At 58.3% G+C, this 20779-nt stretch overlaps 1 protein-coding gene across 4 annotated transcripts in view; it reads right to left on the bottom strand.

Annotated features, from left to right (window-relative positions):
* SMTN (smoothelin) overlaps positions 1-20779 on the bottom strand; it is a 58558-nt gene that overhangs the window by 5695 nt on the left and 32084 nt on the right. The window contains exons 7-21 of one of the 4 annotated variants that reach the window (XM_038762411.1): positions 19098-19215; positions 18558-18925; positions 17855-17921; positions 14725-14823; positions 13377-14108; positions 12732-12946; positions 7207-7353; positions 6905-6980; positions 6347-6511; positions 5027-5089; positions 4702-4768; positions 4049-4219; positions 3839-3956; positions 2645-2796; positions 740-904 (exon numbers count right to left, since the gene is read on the bottom strand). In XM_038762411.1, the coding sequence (XP_038618339.1) occupies positions 760-904; positions 2645-2796; positions 3839-3956; positions 4049-4219; positions 4702-4768; positions 5027-5089; positions 6347-6511; positions 6905-6980; positions 7207-7353; positions 12732-12946; positions 13377-14108; positions 14725-14823; positions 17855-17921; positions 18558-18925; positions 19098-19215 (2703 nt within the window). In that variant the 3' untranslated portion in view covers positions 740-759. The remainder of the gene's footprint in view (positions 1-739; positions 905-2644; positions 2797-3838; positions 3957-4048; positions 4220-4701; positions 4769-5026; positions 5090-6346; positions 6512-6904; positions 6981-7206; positions 7354-12731; positions 12947-13376; positions 14109-14724; positions 14824-17854; positions 17922-18557; positions 18926-19097; positions 19216-20779) is intronic. The other 3 variants (XM_038762413.1, XM_038762414.1, XM_038762415.1) reach the window with 3 other exon arrangements.

Below are 20779 nucleotides of genomic sequence, written 5' to 3'. Positions count from 1 at the left end.
GCCCAGGAGACCCTTGGTCCCGACTGTTCCACCGCTCCCCTGGCAGGACTCCACACTAAGTCCTAGCTCCCCCTCAGCAGCGGCTCTTTACCCCCATGCTGGGTAGCTGAGCCCTTTGGCTTCTCTCCAGTTCAATCCGGGGGTGAGGTTGGCTTGTTCCCTTACCTCCACCCACCCCGCGCCAACCCTTCTTAATCTTGAGCTGCCAGCTTTAAGAGCCAAGCTCTTCAGTGTAACTAAAGTGGCGATTTACTGCCGATCCCATCGATGGGTAAAGCCAGCAGGGGAAGCAGCGGCGGTGGCAGCATCATCTCCCCACCCTAGCCCAGCCTAGTCCGTTGCCCTGCTGCTCTTCCCCTCTACACAGGAGAACTGTGCTCATCCAGGGGACCTGCTGTTGGGATGCCGTAGGTTCTAAGGACCTAAGACTTTCCGTTTTTGTCTCAGGGTGTTCAGCCCAGGGAGCAGTGCACAGAGAACCCTAGCCGTTGGCCTTCCACAGCCAGGACCAGATGGCTTTTGGGAATCGGGGTCCGGCTAGCAGCGCGATTTTGTCCCCATCACCGTCTCAGACCCCCACCCCCCGCCCAGAGGGAATAACGAAGGCATCCCTCACCACACACACACCCACCCACACACCCCTCAACCCACATCCGCCCAAGGCCCCACTCTCTCCCAGTCCCCCTCTGTGGGAGCTCCGTCCACGCTGCCCAGGATTGAGAGATGAAGAAGTTCTCACCATCGGTTTCTGTGGGGGAATTAGGACTTTTTGGTTTTTACCAGCCCCTTCTGGACCAGGCAGCGGTAAAACTCCTGGATGTACGTGTAAACGCACTTCCAATCCGGCTCGCGCATCCGAACCATGTCCTCCGTATCCAGCAACTGGGGGCAGTCAGCGTGCGTCCTAGGGGAGGGGGCGGGGGGGGGCGGGGCGGGGATTGTGGCCCAGCCAGAGACAGGATGGAGAATGGGGGAGGGGAGGGAGGGAGGGAGAAAAAGAGAGAGAGAGAGAGAGAAAGAGAGAGAGAGAGAGAGAATAAGAGAAAAACAAAGAAAGAAATCCATAATCCAGTTACATTCACTTGGTGCCATTGCAATCGATCCATCTCCCACATGCTCTCTGGGCTGGTGTAAGTGCACTGGTCTCTACTGGTGTGCAATGCAGACAGGGGTGGGAGAAAGAGAGAGACCAGACACCAACTCAGACCAGTCAGGATGCAGAGAAACCAAAATCAGGACAAGCATGGGTGCAGGGAAGGCGGGAACATGGAGTGGAAGGGGGGGGAGGGGAGGCGGGCGCGAGGCCCGTGCCCCCGGAGGGGAGGTGATGGGTGAGGGAGGCGTGAGAGTAGTTGTGAGGTGGAGGAGGAGGGGGAGGAGACCCAGAGACCAAAGAAACACGCAGAGAAAGAGAGAGCGAGAGAGTGAGAGACAGAGGGAAGATGGGAGGAAGGGAGAGAGGCAGGAGAAAGGAAGGGCAGGATTGGAGTGATGTGTGATGGGGCTCAAACTAGATTCCAAAGTAGAGTCGCCTCACTATATATCTGGTATATATAGGTGCGTGAGGAGCAGGGGGGAAGGGGATGCCATGGCCTCCCCGCCCCCCGCCCCTCCACAATCGCTCCATTTGGAATCGCAAGCCGGCAAAGCCAGCAAACACATGGGGTGCAGAGAGCTCAGGACGAGAAGAGATAGCTCACAGAGTGAGGGAGAGGGGGCGGGGGCGGGGGGGGGGGCCACCTGACTTGCTGGCCACAGATGGGGCTGGTTGGACAGTCACGGCCGCTCCAGCTCGGGTGAGCGAGTGGAGCCCAGAGCCACAGCTCTTCCCCGCTGATCCGGTCTGGTCCAAGCCCTGTGCAGACTGGAGAGATGGCTGCTGACCGGAAGGGAGCTGCTGGGGGAGGGCTCCAACGGGGAGAGAGGAAGGATGGCTGGCAGGGGAGGGTCGTGAGTTGAGGGTGGGGAGAAGTCAAGGGATGGAAGTTTTCCTGGGTTCTGGGCACGGGACCTGAGGCCCCTGGGGCCTCAGCTTGCCCTGGGTTGGGGGAAGGGGGAAATAAAGGGAAGGAGTGGGGAGGAAGCGAGAGAGAGAGAGGGAGGAAAAGAGAGAGACAGCGAGAGAGAGAAGGGAACCTGAGGCCCACAGGGCCTCAGTTTACTCTGTGTTGGGAAATAAGAAAATAAGGAAGGGAAGAGAGGGGATGGCGCAGGTCCCAAGAGCTGGGAGATCCCAAAGAGCTGTCCAGAGTGCAGTCTGCCCCCCTGAAGAGGCTGTGGCCACCCCTTTTCCTCACCTGGGCTCTCTGCCAGGAAGGCAAAAGGCTGCCAACCCATACTTTGTCTCCTGAGAGCAGCCCATTCCCTCTGGAGCCGGGGAGAACTTTACCCCGCACTGGTCTTGGCACTTCAGTAGTGAGAGACAGGATGATCCTGAGGGGAGCAAAGCTGAAGGTGCCCTGGGCACCAATCGGGCTGCGTGGATGCTCAGGTCCAGTTCCCTACAGGACCAGCTGGGTTAGGGCCCACCTATTCTGCTGGGCTAGGGCCCACCTATTCTGGTGGCCCAGGGGAGCTCATGATTTGGCCTGTGGCTAGAGATGGAGAGCTGGGTGGGGCCAGCGGGGCTGGGGGTGGTACTTACTCTGCGGAGGAAAAGGCCACCTCGAAGTTCTGGCGCCGATTCTGGGGTGTCAACTGGCCATAGTCAAAAGCTTCGGGAAAGAAGTTGTGGACCAGAGCGCAGAAGGCCATGCCGTCACTCCAGCTGGATGAGAAATTCTGGATGTCCACATGCTGTGGTAGAAGGGAGGAAGAAACAGGGTCGGGGGGGCTGGCAGAGGATGGAAAGGGATGGGGCGGGGGGCGGACACAGGACACGGAAGACGGAGGAGGAGTGCAGGGAGAGGGGAAGGGAGAGAGGCAGGGGAGGTCTCCTTGAACCCTGCAGAGGCTGACATCATCTTGAACAGTGCTTTGCACATAGTAAGCGCTTAATAAATGCCATCATTATTATTATTATTATTATCTTGGGGCTCCCGAGTCCCTTTGCCTGTGGGCTGGGCCAGAGGCCCCCAGTCTAGCTGGGTTGAGGCTGGCTTGGTTGGTGTTCACTGCTTTCCATTGCTAGTTCGGGTCTGAGCTGGAGAGCCCCATGGAGTTGGTGTAGGAGCGGCAGGAATACTGCCTCACAAGCACGGACTACATTCCCAACAGCCCACTGGGATCAGAGGACATGCATGAATGCCCACAAAGGCCTCGCACTGCCCTTACCTTTTGGATCTAGCCAGGCTCTAGACTGTAAGGTCACTGTGGGCAGGGACTCTATTTACTGTTATAATGTACTCTCCTGAGTGCTTAATACAGTGCTCTGCACACAGTAAGTGCTCAATAAATATGACAATGAATGAATGAATGAAGAAATCAGACGCCAGGGCCTCTGGGCTCAGCTTAAGCTGGGAAGGGCAGGCCATGACTGGTTAGAACTCAGGCTGGGGCAGGCAGAATGGCTTTGATGATGCTGAGCACCGGGCCATGAGAAATGGCTCTAAGGGGAGTGTATGGAGGGTCTGGAAGAAACAGAGAGGGGAGGGAGCCAGAGAGGAGAAGCAGAGGTGGGTGGGTGTGGGTGATGGTGGGTGGGAGAATGGGAGAGGGAGAGAAAACACAGAGTAGAGGAAGAGTGAGTGGGTGGGAGGCTCGGGGCTGGGAAGAGACAGAAAGGTGGGAGAAGCAAAGGCTTGGGGAGATGGGAATTAGAGGTGCTCGGGGCCAGGAAAGGTTGTGAGGAAGGGGATCGAGGACTTGGGGGGCACAGCAATTGTGGGAGGGCTCTCACCTCATAGCCTCGGGTCTTGGCTCGGCACCAGTCCAGCAACATCTGCTTGATGCTGTTGGCATTGGGGACCCCAAAGCTGGTGGAGCGCTGTACGGTCACCCGGGAGCCAGCAGGGCTGCTGCAGGAAGAACCACATGGGACGACATCACGGTCCGGCCCCCTATCCTTCTCCCAGAGCCCCCACCCCCGGCCCGGGGCCCTGGCCCTCACCTGCCGCTCTCTTTCTCCAGCTTCTCGATCATGGCTTTGCGTGCCTGGGAGGCTGAGGTCTTGGGGAGGCTCTGGGCCTTCATCAGTTCCTTCTTCTTCTCTGCCTGGCGCCGCTCCAGAGCGGCCAGGCTGCCGGCCCGCGAGGGTGAATTGTCCTCCCGATCAAAGATGCTGGGGGCGGGGTGCGAGGGGGTGGAAGATGGGTCATCCAAGGGCCACCAGAATCTGAGAACTGCAGGGGAGCACCCTCCCAGGTCTCCCCTGTTCCCCAACCCCGGAGCACTGCTGAATGTTTGGTGGTGCCAGCCAGGGGATGGCTCAAAGGTCAGGCCCGGCCAACCTGGTTCGGTCCTGCAGAGCAGGCTCTGTGGGCACAAAGCGGGCTGGCTGAGGGCGAAGACCAGCCAAGGTGGTTCAGGACCCCACAGGGAAAAGCCCCCAGAAGAAAGAGCAGTTACTCCAAGGCCTCCTTTTTTGGGGGTCTGGTTCCCTTCCTTGAGGTAATGTGGGCTAGGGAGGGTGCAGGAGGGGCAGATGACAAGACAGGAAAGAGCAGGAGGGACAGTCCTGTGAAATAGAGGGGGCCCCCTCACCCAGGTCCTCAGGAGCAAACTGGGCTCCTCAGTCCCGTGTTGTTCCCCAGTTTCCCTCACCTGCCCGTCTTCTTGGAGGAGGAACTGAAGGATTTAGTCTGAACGAAGCTACTGCCGCCGCTGCCATCTACAGAACAAAAGGGAGAGCCAGGTGAGGGGCCCGCAGGGAAGGAGGAAAGGGGCGTTTCCAAGCAGCAGACAAGGTGGGAACGATGAGACCCAGCGAAGAGGGGAGACAGCAGGGACTCCCGATCAGTGCAGAGGATAGAGGGCAGTGTGACTGGTTCGGGTGGACAGACCGGGAGGAAAGAACGAGAATAAGAAAGCCAAGAAGTGCAGAAGAGCCAGGCAGAGCAAGGAAGGAAGCCAGCAGACGAGGCCTTACTCTCCGACCGCTTCACGTAGCTCGACTCCACCGTGGTCACCCGGGAGGTTTTGCTGCCATCGTCTGTGAAGGAGGAGTCGCCCCCGGGATCGTCAGCAAGGAGGAACCCCACACTGAGGCAAGCGATCCCATCCACGACCCCACCCAAGGTCACCCAAGACCTGGTAGAGCCCCGGGTAGGGGGGGATCCAGGGAATCTGCTCTGACCAGGAGCACCGTGGCCTGACTCGGTGACATTCCCAAGTTAGAAGAGTCCAAGGAGACCAGAGCTAACTCGGAGACATGAGGTCCAGGGAGGGCTTTTGGTTCACATGGCCAAACCACTGGGCGAGGTCCTCTGGAGTAGAAATGGTTCCCGGGACCTCCTTTTTCTCAAGGGGATCTACCCAATTCCAGCCAGAGTCTAGATCCATTCCCTGGAAGTTGCACCAGGACAACGGACGGGGGCAGGAAACATCTGCCTGGGCAGCTGGTCAGCTGCAAACGGTGTCAGCCAAGAAGTTAGGGCAGGGACCCCCCCCGCTCCCCCGACTCCCTCTTCCTCCAGGTTCTCGCCCTCACCCCTCTGAGGTGTGGAGCCAACTAGCAACCAACACATCACGACTGTGGGGTATCCTCTTAAGCGGGCTCACCTCTCACAACCTCCTCCTTTAACTGCTTAACAAAAATGGGTCCTCCACCACCTTTCTAGGTAGCTCCACGTAGAAAGCAAGACTTTGGTGCTATGCTTTTCCTTCTAGATCCACACTCCCTTCTGCTCTGCATCCCTAACCCCAAAATTGTCCCTGAATTTTTTTAATGGTGCTTGCTAAGTGCTTACTATGGCCCAAGCACTGTATTAAGCACAAGATCATCATATTGGACACAGTTCCTGTCCCACATGGGGCTCAAAGTCTATCGATCAATGGCATTTATTTAGCACTTACTGTGTGCAAAGCACTGGACTAAATGCTTTGTACCTTTGGGAGGTAGAGGCCTCAAAGGGTAGATTAGCGAAGTCTCCCCTTCCCCAGCCTTCAGTGGGCTTTACATCTGGAGAAACTGAGGCACCAAGAGGGATGAGATTTCCCTAAGATCAGCCAGCAATGGTGCAGGAATAGTGAATCCAGGAGTCCTGATCCCCCAGCAAACCCTAGCAAGATCTCCTAAGCCTACCAGGAACTTTTCAATACGGGAAGGGGGGAACGCAGGGCCGCTGTCTCATCTCCAGAGAAGTCATTCCCTTCACGCCCCTCTCCATCAAGGGGCTTGTCTGGCCATTTCAGGGGGTACCCTTCCCCCCGGCCCCTTCTCCCCACAACGGCTCTCAGTAGCCCTTACTGGAGTGGATGAGCCGCTCGGTCTTGGTTATCGTGCTGACAGCTGAGCCGTCAGCTGACTTGTGGCTCTGCCGGGTGGTGGTCTCGGTGGCATGGCTGCCCCGCCCCTCACCCGACCGGTGCTTCACCTCCTGCAGTCGCTGCTCCCTCTCTTTGTCCCGCTGGTCTGGAAGTGCCGTACGCCCAGCACACACCCACGGCATGCGCAAACACACGCACACCCCCCAACAAACACAAGCACATATAGACAGACAGGATTAGGGGAGGGTCGGATCACGAGGGGCTGGGCCCAGCAAATGAGACATAGCTCCACTCAGGAGCAGCCAAAATGGTAAAGGGGCAGCAGGGACGAGGGAGCCGACAAAACCAAACTGCTGGGGTTGGCAGGGAGGGAGAAGGTGCAGGGGAAGGGAGGTAGGAGGGCTGGGGGGCAGGGAGCCCGGTAGTCGTGGAGTGGGAGTGGGGTCACCCCAAAGCTGCTCCTGTTCCCTCGGCTATGGCAGCCTCTGCTGCCTTCAGCCTGTAGCAGCTCTCCCATGCCTGGGATGCTCGAGAGTACCTCTTTTCTTCTGCCGCAGCTCCCGCAGCGCCGCCCGGATCAGTCGCCGCTCCTCAAAGTCTGTGGTCTGGTCCAGCTGCAGGGACAGCCCAGGGGGTGTCAGGGTCACTGCCGCACTAGCTCTGCCCCTCTGCTCTGCCCTCCTGAGCCAGAACTGCGGCTGGACTCTCCCTAGCAACTCTGGGAGATCTGATGGCCCCAGTGACTGGAGCCAGACTGAGCTCCACTAGGCTCCCTGTGCCCTCGGGTGTCCAACCGGCCCTCAGCCAGAGCCCCACCCTGCCCTCTGAGCCCCCACATACCATCTTATCAAGAATGCTTTCATCCTCAATGGCATTCAGCTCCTTGGGGCTCAGCTTGTCTGGTTCCTTTGCTGGCCGGCCTTTCTCCGTGCCGTTGGCTACCTCCGTTTCCTCCACAGCGGGCGGTTCTTCCAGCTCTGGGTCCATCTGTGGGCAGGGGAAGTATGAGCTGGTACCGGCCACGGGACGGGGAGGGTAACAGGCCCTTAGCATCTCCTCTCACCACTTATCGGCCCAGAGCCGGACCACCGACTTTAAGGTCCGCATTAATCCAACTAGACAGATGGGAACGACCCCTGTTTGAAAGAAGTCTGCTGGTGGGAGAGGGGAAAAGCTATTTACAAGGGTCTCAAGAACTGACTCCTGCAAGCCACAAGAGCTGACCCCCATCAGGGCTGCTGGGGCACAGGAGCCGGGCGGCTTGTTAACCTTGGCAGCCGGATAGCGTGAGGATGGCCCTCACCAAGGGGTAGGAAATGCTGCAGGGCTCAGGAGCCGTTGATATGTGCTGCTGCTGGGGAGCGTACAAAAAGGTAATTCCCTCCACAGTGACGGGAGCATTGCTGACGGTTGGTCAGAGGGACCCGCCGGACAGTGGGAGGGCAACAGCACGACCCCTCAGCACTAAAAGGGCAACAATTCCAGAGCACATTTGGCTGCCAACGGGTTGGTCCCAAATCAAATCCAGGCCCCTAGTATATCAATAGTGGCATCGCTCCGCAGACACTACTTTTTTTTATGGTATTTGTTACGCGCTTACTATATGGCAGGCACTGTACTAAGTGCTGGGGTTGATACAGGCTAATCAGGTTGGACAGAGTCCCTGTTCCACCTGGACTCACAGTCTCAATCCCCATTTTACAGTTCTGGTAACTGAGGCAAAAGAGGACTTAAGTGACTTGCCCAAGGTCACACAACGGACAAGTGGCAGAGCCCGGATTAGAACTCAGGTCCTTCTGACTCCTAGGCCTGTGATCTACAGGCAGTGCCACTAACCCACATTTCTTGCCCACTCACCCGTTCATTTAACTCCCAGTATCTTTCATTCATTCATTCATTCATTCATTCAATCAATCGTATTTATTGAGTGCTTACTGTGTGCAGAGCACTGTACTAAGCGCTTGGGAAGTACAAGTTGGCAACATATAGAGACGGTCCCTACCCAACAGCGGGCTCACAGTCTAGAAGGGGGAGACAGAGAACAAAACAAAACATTAACAAAATAAAATAAGTAGAATATGTACAAGTAGAGTAATAAATACGTACAAACATATATACAGGTGCTGCGGGGAAGGGAAGGAGGTAAGGCTGGGAGGATGGAGAGGGGGAGGAGGGAGAGAGGAAGGAGGGGGCTCAGTCTGGGAAGGCCTCCTGGAGGAGGTGAGCTCTCAGTAGGGCCTTGAAGGGAGGAAGAGAGCTAGCTTGGTGGACGTGGGGAGGGAGGGCATTCCAGGACAGGGGGTTGACGGCGGGACAGGCAAGAATGAGGCACGGTGAGGAGATTAGCAGCAGAGGAGCGGAGGGTGCGGGCTGGGCTGTAGAAGGAGAGAAGGGAGGTGAGATAGGAGGGGGCGAGGTGATGGACAGCCTTGAAGCCCAGGGTGAGGAGTTTCTGCCTGATGCATGGGTTGATTGGTAGCCACTGGAGATTTTTGAGGGAGAAGGCAGTGGGGTGGAGAAAAAGGGTGTGTGCTAGGACAGGGAGGGCGCTTCTTTGCCAGGTGGCACTAAACTCTGTCCACCCGGTGGCCCAGACTCCACTGCTACAGCCCCCTGCCCGGCCCTGCCCAGGTTGTATGATGCCTGTGGAAAACCAGCGCTCTCCCTTACTCATAAACTCAGTGATGGGATTCCGCCCGATTGCCTTCCTGAGCCCAGATCCAGGGATGCCACAGCCCTGTGAAGGAAGCCAGCAGCCAGCTGCGGGTTCATGCATCCTCAGGGTCTGAGAAGCTTGGCCGGCCTGAGCTGGAGGTGCAGCTACTCTCAGCTGATGTTTCCTAATCCCAGCCCCGCTGGTTACAAACTTCTTGGCACCACCAGACCCGAAGAGCTGCTCTGCCTAGGCCGCTGCCCTCTAGATGTGTTGTGGGACAAGGCTTGTTGGGGAGACTGCTAAATTCCCTCCCTGCTTTCCTCCCCAGCCAGAGGATTCCTGATCTGGGGGCCGGGGTGTCCGGGGGCTGCCAGAGGCCGGGTGGGGAGTGGGGTGGCAAGGGCTGTCTCTGAGGCTCCTGGCAGGACCCCAGCCTGGGCAATGTGCCAACCCCCTGCCAACACCCCCACAGCCTCTCCACCTGAGGTTGCAAAGCCCACCCGGGAGCAGGCAAGCTGCCAGCATGCAGGGCCTTGGGCAGGGAGTGCGCCCTCTTCTACTGGCAAAGATCCCTGACCCCTGTGCATAAAGCAGTCCACTTATTCCACTTTCACCTCCTCCTGACCCACCCTGGCCAAGAGAAGGGGCCCGTCCTGAACACTTGGGCCTCTACGACTGAGTGACGACCGTATTTCCCCAGGACCCCTGCTCTACTGCCCACAGCTCCAGATTTTAATCCTGCGGCCTGGGGGGGACAGGGAAACAAAGCCATGAGTTTGTAGAGAAGCAGGGAAGCCTGCTGGGAAAAGCATAAGTCTGGGAGTCAGGAGATCTGGGTTCTAAACCCCACTCTGCCACTTGCCTGCTGGGTGACCTTGGACAAACCACTTGATTTTCCTGTGCCTCTTTTCCTCATCTATAAAATGAGAATGAAATACCTGTCCTCCCTCTCCCTTAGACTGTGTGCCTCACATAGGTCAGGGACTGTGTCTAAACCAGATTATATCTACTCCAGTGTTTAGCAGAGTGTTTGGCCCAGAGTTAGCACTTAACCAACACCACAGCCATTCTTATTCTTATAGACTCTCTAAGATTCTTTTGGCAGATTTTTTTTGCAGAAAAGGGACAATAGTCATCCCAAGGCTTCCACGCTTCTTCCTTCAAAGACTCTGTCCCCCGCGCCATTCCTGCAACCTTGGGGGGCGGGTGGGGAGGAGCCCTGCCTTATTCTAGCCCAGCCCCCTTTCCCACCCAGTTCCTTCTATTTCTTGTCTGGGCCTCCTGCCAGGGTAAGAAGACCTGCAGCAGCTGTCACGGCAGCCCCTTTCCCCTCCTTCAGGACAGACATGGCCCTGGGCCAGCGCTTGGGGCAGGGAGATCACTGGGCTTGAGGTCGGGACCTCCTGCCCCAACACGTGCACTTGCCTTCCCTCCAGCCCCCAGTCTGACGGAGGAGCCACAGTTGGGATATGCAAGCAGCTGGAAGAAGTCCTGACAGACAGAGACAGAAGCAGAGGCAGCTGGAGGCAACACCTCCCCTTGAGGCTTTACCCTGATTTCGTGGGGAGAAGTAGCAAACCCTCAAACCTGAGCTCCCACGGTCTGAGCCTCGACCTTCAAATTCTAGCCCTAAACTCTCAACATCGGAGCTCCCCTGGACCAGAGCTCACAACCGCCCCCGACTCTATTTTCTGTCGCCGGGAAGGAAGCACCCAGCTCTTGCCAGCCACCCCTGACCCCGGCCTGGTTGGCCCCATCGGCCCCACCCTGAGCCGCGACTTACGAGGCTGTTGCTGCGGGACAGGTAGAGGGAGGATTGGCGGCGGGTGCTGAAGGTGGGCGGGTGGGCCACCAGGGCTGGCTCGAGGACCTGGGCCATGCCAGCCTCCTGCTCCTCCTGCTCCTCCTCCCCACCTGCAACTCCCTGGAAGAGGGCATTGGGATCCTCGGCCGCGAGCAGGAGGGAGCTGGGGTCGGACTGCTCCAGCCAGAGACTCAAGGACTCCAGCTGGCGGCTCAGGCGTTCCAGCTGCCGGCGCAGGGTAGCCGTCTCGTCCTGTAGGTCTCGCACTGCCCGGGCTACGGGCTCTATGGCCCGCCTCGCCTCCTCGGCCTGGCGCTCCACCGCCACCCGGCTGCCCTCCACCTCCTGCCGCAGCTCCCCCAGCACTCGGCTCAGCCTCTCCTCCAGGGCCAGGGCCAGCACCTCTCCGGCCCTTTCGGAGCCCAGGCCCTCCGGACCAGAACCCGGTACCCCCGGCATCTCCGCCCGTCTCTGTCTCCAAAGGCTCGGGGCTGGGGCTGCTGGCGGAGGGCGCAGGGCAAGGGCAGCTGGGCCCGGCCCCCAACTCCTAATCCACTCCAGGCTTTTGTTTCCAAATAGAAACCTATTCTTGTCTCGGGAGGGAGGGAGGGAGAGAGGGAGGCAGGCGGGGTTGGAGGGGGGGAGCCCTCCTCCAGCTGGGCTGCCAGGAGACTGAGGTGTTAGCACAGCCCCTGCCTGCTCCCAGGGTGACGGGCCACCTGCCAGGCCTGCCACAGAAGAGCCTGTCTGGGGTGGAGGCTCTGAAAGAGAGACGGCCCGGCGGCTCAACGCCCCTCATCCAGGGAATGAGGGCCCAGCTCCCCAGGCCGACGCAGCCATAGGGGGCCAGTCACGTGGAAGGGAGGGGTTTCATCAGCTATTTCGACCCCTGTCCTCAGAGAGCCACCCATCCCGATCCTATCCTGCCCCTGCCTGGCCCTCCCTGATTCCTCTGCTCCCTTCCTCTCCTCTGGCCCCTCCCAGGCTGGGTCAGCAGCCCCTCCCTGGCAGAGCAAGTTACCCCTTACTGAGCCAGATCAGTGACCCCTCCCGAGCCAAAAGGCCACCACTTCCTCCCAAGGGCCGCTCCGGCAGTGTAGTAAAGGAAATTGCCAAAGCTGTCGGTGAAAGGGAACAAGATCCCTTCCTTGGGTCCAGGGGCACCCCCATTCTGTCAGATGCAGGGAAAAGCCCCAGCTCCCAAGAATAGGCCGGATGGAGCAGGCGGCCCCTCCAGAGTGAAAAGTCCCATGCAGGGAGCCGTTACTTGAGCTCCTGGGGTGCTGTTCCCTGGGGCCAAATTGCCTCGGATCCCTGGCCCTGCAGCTTGGGAGAACTCCAGAGGAGCCCATCCTGAGCTTGTGAATAATGGAGGAAGCGAGCAGATCTGATTCCCGAAGGCACCAGCTGGGCCAGAAGAAGACGCTGCAGGAGCCCCCCAACCTCACCTGAGCCTCACCTGAACCTCACCTGAAGCTCGCCGCAGCGGAGGCTCCTAGGGTGGGGCCCCAAGTAGTGCTCAGGGGTGCACTGGGCACCTGGCCTGCCACTGGAGACCTGGATCTGTCCCCCTCCTCTCCAGATTCCCCCCTGAACCCAACCATGTGATCCAAACTAATCCCCTTATCAGCCCAGGAGCCCAGGTATTAAAGAGGATGAGTTTAACCCTTCTTGAGTCCTGATCCTGGATGGAGTGGGGAGGGAGGGAGATCAGAGGAGAGGCCTGGGACCGATGGAGTGAATGAGGGGAAGAGGGGAGCTGTCAGAAGTCTAGAGAATAGAAGAGGTGAGTAGAGTGGGATGGATGAGACAGAAGGAAGGAAAAACTGGGGAGTTGGGAGAGCAAGGCAGAGAGGAAGGGCTGGGATAAAAGGAGAGGAGACTCCAGAGCTGGAGGGCACTTACCTTGTTAACCTCACCCATTCGGCTAACGTGGGTGACATTGTTAATGCTGCTGATGTGGGTGCGGGTGCCCGAGGTACCACTGGCGTGGCCAAGGCTGACAGGGCTGGCGGTATGGCTGGTGGGCCCAAGGCTCCTGCTACTGCTGCTGCTGCTGCTGCTGCTGGTGGTGGTGGTGGTGAAGTGGATGGGGCCACCTCTCAGGCCCAGTGTTAACTCTGCGGAGAAACACGGGTTCAGCCCCAGGGGGCTCGGGGAGTCTGTGACCCCCTAGGACTCTGTCTGCAAAGGCCCAATCCAAGGTCTCTGTCCCCTGCCAGCCCTGACCCTGGCCTGAGCCTAACCCACCCTGGGGGCCAAGCTGGGCCCAAGGCCATGGCAGGCCAGGGGCCATGGGGAGGCAGGGGAGGGGGTGACGTGGGTGATTGGCCCTCTCATTTCCATGTTTCAAATTCCAGGGTCAAGATCCAGCCGGAGCAGAGCAGGTTACCCCAGGAGACCATCCTCCTCGCACGGAACACCCCACTGTCAGAGCTGGGCAGCAAGGCCATCTCCACCTTCGTTGCTCTTGCTGATGCCGCCCCTGCCGCTGCCCAGGACCTCTCTGGTCCCAGCGGTGCCCCCGCCCAGCAGAGAATGGGCACCCACCTGCCCGCTGGTTGCCTGCGGGGCCCACCACGCGGCTGCTAATTGGATGGCTGCGGCCGTCCTTGATCTCGATGGTAAAAGTTGTCTTCATGTTGCTCTCGGTGGCCCCAGCATAGGGCTCCCTAGCACTGCTCCCCTGGCTGGACTCGGCAGTGCTGGGCAGGGAGCTGGGCTCTTCTGAGCTGGGACAGGGGCCCCTCTCTCCGTTTTCAAGGGGCCTTCCCTGGGACGTCAGCAGGCTCCGCCCCACGGAGGCCTCCTCTTTAGGGCAGCCCGATTCCTCAGCCCCCGTGCTGGCAAAGCCACTCTCTCCCTGCCTGGAGGAGCTGCTCCCACTCCTGCTTCTGCTGCCGCCGGTGCCCCGGGACAAGGGGGCGGACCCCGGCGTCCCCGGCTCCCCCCGCGGGGAGGGCCGGCCCCGCGTACCGCCCGTGAGTCCGCCTTGTGCGCTGCCCGGGGGCTCGGCCGCCCGAGCTGGGTGGGCACCACCCTCCGGTTTGCTCCGGAGTGAGCTCAGGGTCCCCCGGCCCCCACCCTGAGTCCATTCCGCAGAGCCAGGGGTGAGGAACCGCTGCTGCAGGATGCGGGGACCTCGGGGGGTGCTGAAGCCACGTTGTCCAGGGCCTGGGGGAGGCGGGGTGGGCGCCTCCGAGGTGAATTTGCGGGCCCGGTCGCGGACAGAGTTGGCCCTCTGGAAGGGGGAAGGGCCAGCTGGGCCTGCCCCCGGGGGCTCTGGAAAGGAGACAGAGGGGCCAAGGTTAGGGGCATCCCCGACCCCACCGTAGGACCCAAGGGGTACAAACCTCACAGGGCCCCAGGACAAACTGATCAGGTTCCTGGCCCTCTGGCCACTCCTTCACAGGGCTCCCGGACAGAGGCCACCAGAAGCAGCAGAGGTCTGGGTCCAGGATGGACCCCTGGAGAGCACAGGGGGGAGGCTGAACTCTCTGCCGCTGAATGGCAGCAGCAATTGCAAGTAGCCAGAGCTTGGGAACCTGTTCTGCCCACGTGCCTCTCCTCTTTCCTCTTCCTGGGACCTCCTGCCAGCTGGATGATGGAGCCATCGGCTGCCCCTCTCCCTGGGCGGCCTCTGCCGTGTGGAGAGACCCAGCTGACACCAGAGACCAGAGGGGAACGAACCAGAGGAGCAACAGCACCAAGCTGATGGTCAGACAAAGGGGTGAGGAGCTCTGAGGAGGAGGAGGAGGTGGGGTGGTGGTGGCAGGGGTGGAGTGGGGGGAAGGTGAGCACACTGTCACTGGAATGGGCTAGAGGCCAGGGCCAAGATGGGGCCGCGTCCAGAGAGGGGCTTAAGGTATAGGGGAAGAGTGAACGCTGGGGACACTACCTGTAGCTTGAGTCGTGCGTGGGGTGCGCAGTGACAAGGAACGTTCACAGAAGCGATGGCTTAGGGGCCTGGTCGGGCTCGGGATGTCACGAAGGGGCTCTGCCAGCAGCCAGCCAGAGTGTGAGAAGCCGAGGCAGGGGGCAGCAGAGCCACATGCAGGGAGGAAAGCAGAGCAGAGCAGAGCAGAGCAGAGCAGAGAGCAGCCCTTGGTTACAACGGCCGAGAGCAGCCAGAAGCCCACAGGACAGCAAAAGAGCCTGGGGGGCAACTCGACTCTCATGTTGCACCAGGCCGCCGTCTCTCCATTTACCTTGGCTTCCCCTTCACACAATCCTGCCTTTTCCCTTGCTGCCTTCCCGTCTTCCCACTCTCCCATCCTTTCCAAGCAGAGATTTTTTGCTGCCTGGAAAGAGTCTCAAGGCCCTAAAGATTATGGCCCAAGGATAAGTGCAAGTGAGGGGAACGGTGGTGAGGTGGCTAGGACTGAGGGAAGAGTTTCCCAAGTGTCCTTGGGAAATCTATCCAACTGAGAGCGGGGGTGCCAAAAGTATGGAAAGGGACAGGGGAAATTAAATTTTTCTTGCCCACCTGGTCCTCACTAACACCCCTCCCCACTTCCCCACATACACATGCCGTTTATCATATGGACGCTTCTGGTCACTTAGATTTTCCTTCACACAATCCTGCTTCTCCCCTCTAAATCTCCTCCTCCAACACGCCCCTTTCCTCTAAATGGCCTTCTTGCTTCTGACACCCACATGCACCCTCCATTCTCTCCCTCACACAGAAACCCACCTCTTCTCCTCTCACATCTCCATGTACTCCTCATACACTTCCCTTTTCCCAGCTCACCCAACCCATCACATACTTCTTTCATTGTACAAACAGTGCTGACATCCACGTTCCCCCTCATATTTCTTCCCCTCTAGCACACTCCTCTCTCGCCTTACACGTCTTTCCTTTCAAACACTTCTGTACACACTCTCCCCTCATACAAACACTTATCAGATACACTCCCATAATCTCCTTACAAATCCACTCTCTTTTCATGCGCATACCCACAACCTGCTACTCTTCACAATAACCCCCTCAGGGCCACACTGCTTCCCACTACATGCTCTCCACTTATATAAATATCTATCACACACACGCACACACACACACACACTGTCTCTCTCCCCCCACACTTCCATTCCTCCTCCAACCACATACACATCCATCTCCCATTACTTCTGTTTTCATAGACATCACATCTTCTTGCTCTTTTCCTTATCCCTTCCTTCATTAGATGGACAAGATGTGGGGAGGGGGTAGGAGGTGATTGATTCTCTCTTTCCACTAATTTTAAATGCCCAGAGTAGCCTCACCTCCCTGCCCCTACTAAACTGTGCCTCCATTTCCCTTCCTCCCTTCCCCCCCACCAACACCTTCCTGCCAGCAACCAGGACAGGACCTTAGAGTCAGGACCTTCAGCTCCTGGAGGAGTAGGCTAGGACCCCGGTTTCTGTGCTGGGTCATGGGAGCTCACTGTACTACCCTGCCTCCCCACCTACCCCTACGCTCTTCCTCATCAAAAATTCAGGCAGAAGCCACACCTCTTCCCCCCAGCCTGGGAGGGAAGGTGGGAGAGAAAGGGCATTTCCAATCAAAGGCTCCAGGGAAGGAGAACTGAGGGCAAAGGCAGGCCAAGCTTCTTGAACAAGGCCACGGAGGGGAGCTAGTGTCCATGAAGACAAACCGAAATTCAGCTTCCCACCATACTGCTGCACTCCCCGGTCAATTAATTCTCAAACCCACGCCTCAGGGAGCCAGACCTAAACCATAAATGTCCTTCACCTCCTCTGGTTTGAGAGCTGCCCTCCAGTGTTGGCTGGGTAGGGGCCCCTTGGCCTTGAGAGCAACCTGGCAGGGCTGGGCAGGGGCCAGCCCCAAAGGCAAGCCTTCCTCTCTGGGACTCTTGTTCCCACAGAGCTTTCAGAAGGGCCCGGGCAATCTCTCGCTGAAAAGCGACCCCCCACCTGCCCACGGCCCAGGACGAACAGGAGTGGGGCAGGCAGGCAGGCCGGGGCGGGGACAGCGAGCCCAGGACAGAGGCTGGAGACAACTTGATCCCAATCTCCCAGCCTTATTGGGGAAAAGAATGTAAAAGGCTGCAGTTTGCCGGCTGCTGAGAAGCCAGATTCCCTTTCATGGCCCTGCCGTGGGCCGGCAGCGGAGGACCAAGGGAACCGGTGCTGAGTAAACAACTCCCCTCCCCGTGTCACCGTGAGGGATGAGCTGCTGGGTGGGGTCAGTGCTGGGCCACGGTGGGCGGGCCCGGGTTTGCATCTCAGCTGGGGGAGGTGACCCTCGAGGGTGCTGCTTCCCCAAGGGATCAGGGGTGGGAAGAAGCCCACGGCTGCTCCTGGGGTCTCCCCGGGCGCTCCCCCGCTCCTCCCGGGATGAGCCACAGACTTCTCCACCCTTGGGAGCCAGGGCTGTCACCTGCACTGTGAATTCCCCATATTCCAGCGGCCAAGGTAAAGAAGACACGACGTCGGCCCTATCTGAAGTTGTCCAGTCCGTTCCCGCTTCCCCAGGTCAGAGTCCCAAGGCTACTCAGGTGATTTTCTGGTTTTCCATGCAGCCCTGAGACCTGGAGAAGTTTGCAAACTACCCATCCTTCTAGGGGCAAACTAGGGCCTGATCCAAACAGGCTGGCAGTGGTCCCGGTGCCCGAGGGCCAAAAGGCACATTCCAGCAGGAAGACCCCGGATTCCCCCCTGGAAGGGGCTTCTTGCTCCTGACCGACCACCTCCCTCACCTCCGCACAGTGCAGCTTCCCACGGCCAGAGAGAGAATAATAATTACGGGATTTGTTAAGCACTTACTATGTGCCAAGAACTGAACTAAGCTCTGGTGTAGATACACGATCATCAGGTTGGACTCAGTCCCTGTCCCACATGGGGCTCACAGTCTTGAGCCCCATTTTACAGATGAGGTAATGAGACACACGGAAGTGAGGTGACTTGTCCAAGGTCACACAGCAGGAGGAGGGATTAGAACGACATGACCTTCGGACTCCCATGCCCGTGCTCTACCCACTAGGCCAAGCTGCTTCTCTAGCACAGGGTAGCCCGCAGGCCCTTACCAGCTCTCCTCCTCTCTGGGACTGTCACCGTCTTCTCGGCCGCCTGATCTCTGTGTCCGGGAAGGAGCTGAGAAAGAGAAACCCACCCCGCACAACAAAGTCCTCAGCATCCCACCGAAAGAAGGGAGCATTATGGTTCTAAACTTGAACGCTCAAAAAACAAGCATATTAAAAGAGGGCAGGGAGTCTGTCTACCCCACAGCCGTGGCAATGCTCCCAGCACCCCCAAGTTTCAATCTCTGGGGCTCTTATGATACTAATAATAATACTAATGGTATTTGGTAAGCGCTTACTATGTGCCAAACACTGTTCTACGCACTGGGGTAGATATAAGGTAATCAGGTTGCCTCACGTGGGGCTCAGTCTTAATCCCCATTTTACAGATGAGGTAACAGGCACAGAGAAGTTAAGCGGCTTGCCCAAGGTCACACAGCGACAAATGGCGGAGCCGGGATTAGAATCTACAACCTCTGACTCCCAAGGCCATGCTCTTTCCACTAAGGCACATTAGTCAGAGAGGAAACCCATGCCACCAGGATGGGGCCAAGGCCGACCCAGCTCTGGACACTGATCACCTGAGTGGAACAGATCCCTAGATGAGCGGACTCCAGTCTAGGGTCAGTCCTCAGAGGATGATAAGGACAGCTCCTGGAGCTCCTAAAGTCTGTCTCCCCGCTCTGGGCCCCTGTGAGATGCCGATTACCTCCCTGCTTTGGTCAGCATTGCTGGGCTTTTGGGGTGGGGGGTCCTTGGGGTCTCTTCTCCCTTTCTTCAATCCCACCATAGGCTCCAGGCTGCCGGAGGCTGCTGCAGGGCTGGCCTCCTCTTCCCCATCCTGCTCACTGGGGCTGTCCGTTCTGAAGGAGCTCTGAGGCTGCGGTTCTTTCCACGTGGGGCTGCTAGGCCTCTTGCCAGTCAACTCCTCCGCCTCATCAGGAACTGAGTCCCTACTTCCTGCCCCATCTTGGTTCTGGGGGGGCTCTGGGGAGGAAGGTGTAGAGGGTGGGGTGGGCAGGCTTGGGGGCTGGGGGCCGGGCGGGTCCAGGATCAAGAGGGTCCCAGAAGCCATATCTGGGGGAATAAAGAGAGGTGTTGATTTCCTGCCCAAGTCGTCCCCGTGTTCTCCAAACCCCACCTCCCCCCTCGCCCATCTCCCAAGCCCACCCCTTGCCGCCCCAGTCTTCTCCCCCTTGCCCCATGTCCACAGTCCCTCCCCCTCAGTTACTTCCCCCAAAGGCCCTACCATTGGAGTGTGGGCCAGAGGACGCCTCCTCCTGCCGTTCACCGTGCAGCTCCTGGATCTGGACCTGGACCTGGACTCGGATCCCAATCTGCTCCTGCTCCACTGGCTCTTCTCGTTCCTGCACCCAGAAGAGAGGGACGGTGGTGAGGTCTGGGCGGGCCAGCCCTTCCCAGCACCTCCGCATTTTTTCCTGAACCGCCAGCCTCCCGGGACCCACACGAGGATCACTTCTGTTACAGCCAAATGAGAGCCAATGCCATTGCCCACGGAGGCTGCTGGCAGGAGAGGGCAATGCAAATCGGAAGGGAAAGTGGGTCCAGGTGTGGCTAACGAGGAAACACACAAAGACCGGTAGGGCCTCCTCTCCTAGCAGATATGTTTGTGTGTGCAAGGACAGAGATACATACACACACAATCAATCAATCGTATTTATTGAGCGCTTACTGTGTGCAGAGCACTGTACTAAGCGCTTGAACACACACCATCCTTAGAGATGTAAATGCATACACTCAAATATCCACAAAGGAGTACATTAACGCACACATACAAAGTCTTGCTCATTAAACTAGCGCACACACTCACCTGTAGCTTGTACACGGGGGGGTGCCCACACCCACAAACACACAAGCTGCCATCCCTCGGATAACGAGAGCTACAACGCCTCCTACTTTGCAGGGTTGGGTTGTTCCCGATTCCCCCTGCCCCCCAGGCTTCTGCTAGTAAGGATAAGCGGGGATGGAGATCAAGTGAGGAACTATGGAGGGCCAGCTTCAGAAAGGATTGGGACCAGTTGCTCCACTTCAGTTGACAAGGCAACCTCTGGGCCCAACCTGGAAAGGGTTAATGCGGGCATTACTTGTAAAGGCTCAGGAAGTGTTGTGGCCTGCAGTGGCTGCAGGCTGGGCTGCCCCTTGCCCTGGCTCTATGACTAACTGCCTGCCCAAATCCCCAGGCCCTCTGCCTCACTTTCCCTCTCAGCTCGCCTCTCTTTTTGTTGTTCACCTCATTCCCCCCTTTCCCAACAGAACACGCAGGACAAGCACCTCTCCCTCCCCAACCTGGTTTGGTGAGGGGGCGTGGGGAGGGGGAGAGGGTAGTTATTTCCCTCAACCCTCCAGCTCCTTCTAATCAAAATGACCCATCTCGGCCCTGGGGGACAGCAGTCACCTCACAGCTATGACTTTCAATGAAGAAAGGGATCTCCCAACTGCTAGAGGCCCTGGAGCCATGTGGCTCCCTTCCCAGTGGGCCTGTTCATCCCCAGGAATCCTTAGCCTAGAGGGAGGCTGGCAGCCTCTGGACTCCTTTCCTGACTTTGTTCCCGGGTCACCAGTTTCTCTGCAGATGGGGTCCCAGGTCCTGTCCCTGGGAGCACCATGTGGGAAGAGACTCCCCACATCCCAGGGAACATGGGATCATCCCCTTCTTAACTTCATCCTATCTCTGTCTGAGGCTCTGGAAAGGGGTGTGTGGACCCAAGATGGAGTGGGCATAGAGCCTCATTAAAGTGACCATGTCCAATAATAATAATAATGGCATTTATTAAGCGCTTGCTATGTGCAAAGCACTGTTCTAAGCGCTGGGGAGGTTACAAGGTGATCAGATTGTCCCACGTGGGGCTCACAGTCTTCACCCCCATTCTACAGATGAGGGAACTGAGGCACAGAAAAGTTAAGTGACTT

The sequence above is a fragment of the Tachyglossus aculeatus genome, chromosome 21, assembly GCF_015852505.1.
Source record: "Tachyglossus aculeatus isolate mTacAcu1 chromosome 21, mTacAcu1.pri, whole genome shotgun sequence".
Lineage (NCBI taxonomy): Eukaryota > Metazoa > Chordata > Mammalia > Monotremata > Tachyglossidae > Tachyglossus > Tachyglossus aculeatus.
Note: the sequence above shows the minus strand (reverse complement) of the source record. Positions and strands in the feature narration are given on the sequence as shown.